Source organism: Corvus brachyrhynchos, unplaced genomic scaffold (genome assembly GCF_000691975.1).
Source record: "Corvus brachyrhynchos isolate BGI_N302 unplaced genomic scaffold, ASM69197v1 scaffold220, whole genome shotgun sequence".
Taxonomy (NCBI): Eukaryota; Metazoa; Chordata; class Aves; order Passeriformes; family Corvidae; genus Corvus; species Corvus brachyrhynchos.
In genome coordinates, this window is record NW_008236209.1 from 1027630 (window position 1) to 1033061 (window position 5432).

Consider the following 5432-nt stretch of genomic DNA (forward strand, 5'->3'; position numbering starts at 1 on the left):
GGGCAGGACCCGGGCTCAGCAGCTCGCATGTCCCTAGCTGGCATCTGGTGAGGGCCAGCCATCCCGGGGGGAGCGATGTCGGAGGCTGTGGATTTGTCCTTCCTGTCGGACGTGGAGAGAGATCTGATCCTGCAGGTCCTGCAGCGCGACGAGGAGCTCCGCAAAGCAGAGGAGAGGAGGATCAGGTGCGAGCGCGGCTGGGGCTGGGCGGGAGCTTGTTCCCCGCTCCGCTCTGGAAGCGGGTGGATGAGTGAGAGTGGGGGTGACGGGGGTCCCCCGGCGTCCCGGGGCGGCTCTGACAGCTCCTGGTGTCGGGTCTGAGCAGGCGCCTGAAGAATGAGCTGCTGGAGATCCGGCGCAAGGGAGCCAAGCGAGGCAGCCAGCGCTACAGCGAGAGGACGTGTGCCCGCTGCCAGCAGAGCCTGGGCCGCGTCAGCCCCAAGGCCAACACTTGCCGGGGCTGCAACCACTTGGTGTGTCGGGACTGCCGTTCCTACAGCCCCAATGACTCCTGGCGCTGCAAAGTCTGCACCAAGGAGGCGTGAGTAGCCGGGGACAGGTGGCAGGCACCTTCTGTACATGCCTCCTGTCCCCTTCCTCTTCTCAGTTGCCTCAGCTGGATGCCCCATGGCCAGCCCTTCCTAGCCTGGCTAGTCCTCTCCAATGCAGGGCAGCTCGCTCTGCCATCACTCCTGGAGAGGGTTCCCATGTTTAGGTGACGGAGAAATGGGTCATACCCTGCTCTTGTGTCTCCCTCATGTCCACCCTGCTCCTTCACCCCCTGACTTGACTGCAGCATCCCCCTGTGCCCCTTGCACAGCCTGTGTTTCAAACATCCCGGGTTTCCTCCCTTCTGGCCTCCCCTGTCCGACAAAACTTGTCTTGCTCCTGTGTTTGCTGAGGATGTAGCTGGGCCTTTCCACTGCCCAGTGAATTGTCTCTACCCAGTCACCTGCTGATTCTGCCCACTGTGTCTGTGTTCTCCTTGGGTTGTGGCAGCACCGAGGGTGGGTTGGGGCAGGGGACAACCCTCACTGCCCCTGACTGCCCCCACCACCCCCTGCCCTGCAGTGAGCTGAAGAAGACAACGGGCGACTGGTTCTATGACCAGAGGGTGAACCGCTTTGCCAACCACTTGGGCAGCGACATGGTACGGCTGTCCCTGCGGCACAAACCAACAGGTAGGGTTGCCACAGCAATGCCTTCTCCCACAGCCCAGCTATCTGGGAAGCTCCAGCTTTCCTCAGTGCTCCTCTGTCCACTGTGGAGCTGGATGGGAGCAACTCCTGCTCCAGGCAGTGAGCTTGGCGCAGTGTTCCTCCTGATGCCTCTCTCCTTCCAGCCAACAAAAGAGAGACTGTGGGACAAACCCTCCTACAGAAAGCCCAGCTCAGCGAGCCTAAAAGCTCCTCTGCAGTTCGGCAGCCCAGCCCCCCTGCACCCCGGGAGGGGTCCAGGTAAGAATCTCTGCTGTCCCCCATGCTGCAGGCACCAGCTCTCATCTGCTGCAGGTTTGAGAGGAATCTGCCACACCGTGCGGATCATCGGTGGTGCAGAAGCTCTCTCAGACCGACCTCCTTGCCAAACAGGACATACCTGTGGTTTTGCTTGTCTGCAGTTTGTTTCCAGATGCCTCAGACCCTCGGGATGGCAAAAGCGACACAGAGTCCATGGAAAACATGAGCCTGGATGGCTACAGACCTAGTCCTGCTGATGTGGGGGGCAGGTGAGAGGCTCCTGGGGTGGGTTGTCCTTGGCAAGACTGGCTGGCAGAGGATGAGGAGCTTCATCGGAAATGTGTTTTTCTCAGTCTAGTGAGGGGAAGCTGGCTCCTCTGGCTGGGCTGGAGCCTGTCCCTGGGCAGGCAGGTCCTCTGCTCCCCGGCTGCTACAGGCAGCTCAAGTGGCACTTCCTGGCCAGCACTTGCTCTGCCAGCTGTGCTTGTGGCCTGGGACAGACCTTTGTGTTTCCACCACAGGAGGAACTCCCTGGAGAGAGCTGTCCCTGGAAAACAGGTTGCTGCGCCAGCAGGACCTGCCTCCTCCAGCCTGACCCTCCCTCTCCGCTCCAAAACCGCGTTCTCTGATGGACGGGTGTGTGACGCTGCTCCGGCAGGCTCGGCCCTGTCCTGGGGCGTGGGGCTGGGAGCCCTGTGGGGTGCCCAGCCCTGCCCTGCTCTGAAGGGACTCTTCCTCCCCAGGATGCCACCGTGGGGACCCGCAGCAGCAACTTGGTGGACGAGCACGAAACGATATTCAAGAAGAATCCCCGTCGGGTGGTGAGGCCCGCGGGTGAGAGCTGCGCGGGTGCCATGGGTTTGGGTGCCGACACGGCCGGGGGTGGGCAGCTGCTCCTCCCTGGGCTGTGATGGACTTTCAGTGCAGATGGGAGAGGCTGGGACAGCCTCTGGAGGGAGGGAGCAGCAGGGCTCTGTCAGTCCTGCTCCGTGCCGCTGCCTCCCGCTCACCACCTCTCGTGCAGACTACACCAAGTCGGTGATCGACCTGCGCCCTGAGGACCTTGTGGGGGAAGGTGGCTCTTTGGGGGACAGGAGCAAGTCAGTCCCCGGCCTCAACACAGAGCTGGTGAGACCCTCAGAGTGCCATGGAGATGGCTGCCAGCTGGAGGAGCCGAGTATCTGTCTGGCTGTGCCCGACCACTCCCCACACAGGCAGCTTGTCTCTCTCCTTGCAGGAGGAGGAGGAGGAGGACATCGATAACCTGGTGGAGATCCACCGCCAGCGGGTGGCCCGGGGCAGCATGCGCAGTGGCACCTCCTCAGTGAGTTCTGTGGTGTGGCTGTGCTCTGCTCCACTGCCGGAGAAGTGATGGAGAAGTGATGGAGAAAGGCAGGGCCAACGGGTTGGGTGGGAGGGAGGCAGGGCAGGCAGCTCCTGGAGGGAAGGGGGAAGAGCCTTGTGTGGGGGGGCTTCTTCCCCTTGAAGAGAATCAAAATGCAGAGACTCAACTCTGTTCCAGGGAGCCCATGTGTGGGTGGGAGGCACTTGGTGGCCATCCCCAGCCACGGGGAGGTGAATGAGGCTGTGCAGAAGAGGAACGGGGAGTATCCTTGCTGAGGATGAACAGGGACTGTCCGGTGATCCTGTGCCTGCTCAGCCCTACCATGTCTTCCAGAGCACACTGGGCAGCATGGTCAGCATTTACAGTGAGGCTGGCGACTTCGGCAGTGTGGCTGTCACCGGGGGCATCTCCTTCTCCCTGAGCTACGAGCAGAAGACGCAGACCTTGTTCATTCACGTGAAGGAGTGTCGCCAGCTGGCCTATGGGGACGAGGGCAGGAAGCGCTCCAACCCGTGAGAGCCAGGGGGTGATGGCTGCTGGCACCACTGGTGGTGCCCAGCTGGGTTGTGGGGTGCTCACCAGAGATGGGAGCTGTAAGTGGGAGGGTCCTGGTGAGGCAGAAGGTCTGGGGTTGCCTTGGGGAGCTCAGGCGATTAATTGTGCAGGGGACCTTGTTGAAGTGCTGCCTGTTCCTCCCTTCAGGTATGTGAAGACCTACCTCCTGCCTGACAAATCCCGGCAGGGGAAACGCAAGACAACCATCAAACGCAATACCATCAACCCCCTGTACAACGAGCTGCTGAAGGTGGGTGGGGATGGGTTGGGGTGCAGGTTCTCAGGGGATGCTGCTGGAACAAGCAAAGGGGGGGTGAGCTCCTAACCCTGCAGCGGAGTCTCTGCAGAGGACCCGTGTCTAGAGACTGCAGTCTGAAAGCTACAAAAATCCACTCGCAGCTCTGCTCTGTGCTGCCAAGCCCCAGTGCCACGGTGGGGTGGAGGCACAGCTGCAGGTGTGAACGTGTCACGGGACATGTCCCTGGTTCCTGTGGCACTCCCCAGAGCAGAGGCATCCTGCTTACCCTGGATATTTTCTTCCATGGTGAAGGCTTCCAGGCCCCTGGAGGCAGGCTACAGTGGCAGGAGGGAGAGCAGCATGTCTGCAGGGGCAGAGATAAGACAGTTCTGGGCCCCAGGGCAGAACAACTTGGCACTGCCCTTCACCATGCCTGCTGGCTGACTCTCCCTGCGCCTGGCAGCGCACCTCTGAGGCCAGACCCTCTTGCACAGAAGGAGGTGAGAGCTGTGGTTCGGTTTTTAGGCTCCCACAGCCAGGTTTGCTGAGGTCTTGTGCTCTGGCCACCTGAGGCTCGGTGGGCTGGCAGAGCTCAGTTTGTGGTGGGATGGCCAGATGGCATGGGTCCATCTGCTGGGAGAGCACAGGCTCCTGCACCACTGCCCTGGGACTCTAAGGTTTCAACAGGCATGGAAAGGAAGAGGAACAGGCTCCTGTGTGCATCCATTGCTCCTCAAACCTGTCTTCTCTCATTCTCAAGAGCTGTGGCTGGTGATACATGCCAAGCTGATGGTATTGCCCCTGCCCTCTGCTGCCTGCTCACCAGTGGTTTTCCTCTCTCTCCCCAGTATGAGATTAACAAGTCCCTCCTGCTTGCGAGGACGCTGCAGTTCTCAGTGTGGCACCACGATCGCTTTGGCCGCAACACGTTCCTGGGGGAGGTGGAGGTCCCACTGGACGCCTGGAACTTCGAGAGCCACCTGGAGGAGTTCCTACCCCTGCATGGCAAGGTGTGCCCCTGCCACCCCAGCCCTGCTGCCCACAGCCTCCTCTGCCTGCTCCTGCTGGGGTATAGCCCTCAGTGGGCAGAGGGGTGTGGAGACCTCGGCTGAGCATTGCCAAAAGGCTTGTGCCAAATCAAATATTTGGAGATAAGAAAACCCCAGTGAAGACAGCAGTGCTGTTGTAGTGAAAAAGGGCAGATCTTCTGCCGTGAGCCTGGCTTCCCTCCTCCTTGTCAGGTGATTGAGCCAAAATAAGATCCCAAAGGAGTTGGGCTACTCTGGTCATGCCGGGGAGAGTTTGCAGGCACTTGTGCCAGCTCAGCCACATCTAGGAGAAGACAAGTCCTTTGTCCCAGCCTGGGGAGGTGCTGCACACCAGGCTGTCACTGTGTGTGCCATGGCCTCTCTGCAGTGGTTGGTAATTCTCACCTCTTTGCAGATTGGGGCAGATGCTGCTGGTCTCCACCAGTACAAGGGGGAGCTGGTTGTCTCCATGAAGTACATCCCATCTGCCAAGCATCCTGGGGCTGGGAATGGCAGGAAAGGTAAGTGCTGAAGCTCCAGGATCAGTGTGTAGCCTTGCACGACCTGCTCGTGGCCATGCCAGCTGGCTCTGGATGGGGTTCACTGCAGCCTTCTCTGGAATGCCTGCAGAGCTGCCCTGGGTCAGGGCAGACCTGGCTGTCCTCAGGCTGCCTGAACCATCCCAGTGCTTCCTTGCAGCTGGACTAGGCTCGACCATTGGGCCCTGCTTGAAGCAATTTTGTCTGCCTTTGCTTCATCAGGCAGGGCCAGTACAGGAGAAGGCAGGAGGAGCTGCCAGCCCGGGCTCT

At 60.5% G+C, this 5432-nt stretch overlaps 1 protein-coding gene across 1 annotated transcript in view; it reads left to right on the forward strand.

The window, feature by feature from the left end:
- The first annotated feature begins 6 nt into the window (after positions 1-6).
- The window catches only part of SYTL4 (synaptotagmin like 4), a 6443-nt gene continuing 1017 nt past the window's right edge, over positions 7-5432 (forward strand). Inside the window, exons 1-13 of the mRNA XM_008641494.2 lie at positions 7-185; positions 326-541; positions 1072-1181; positions 1343-1457; positions 1619-1726; positions 1979-2093; positions 2201-2291; positions 2482-2585; positions 2695-2781; positions 3136-3314; positions 3505-3607; positions 4444-4605; positions 5039-5144. Of these exons, the coding sequence (XP_008639716.1) occupies positions 76-185; positions 326-541; positions 1072-1181; positions 1343-1457; positions 1619-1726; positions 1979-2093; positions 2201-2291; positions 2482-2585; positions 2695-2781; positions 3136-3314; positions 3505-3607; positions 4444-4605; positions 5039-5144 (1606 nt within the window). The 5' untranslated portion in view covers positions 7-75. The remainder of the gene's footprint in view (positions 186-325; positions 542-1071; positions 1182-1342; positions 1458-1618; positions 1727-1978; positions 2094-2200; positions 2292-2481; positions 2586-2694; positions 2782-3135; positions 3315-3504; positions 3608-4443; positions 4606-5038; positions 5145-5432) is intronic.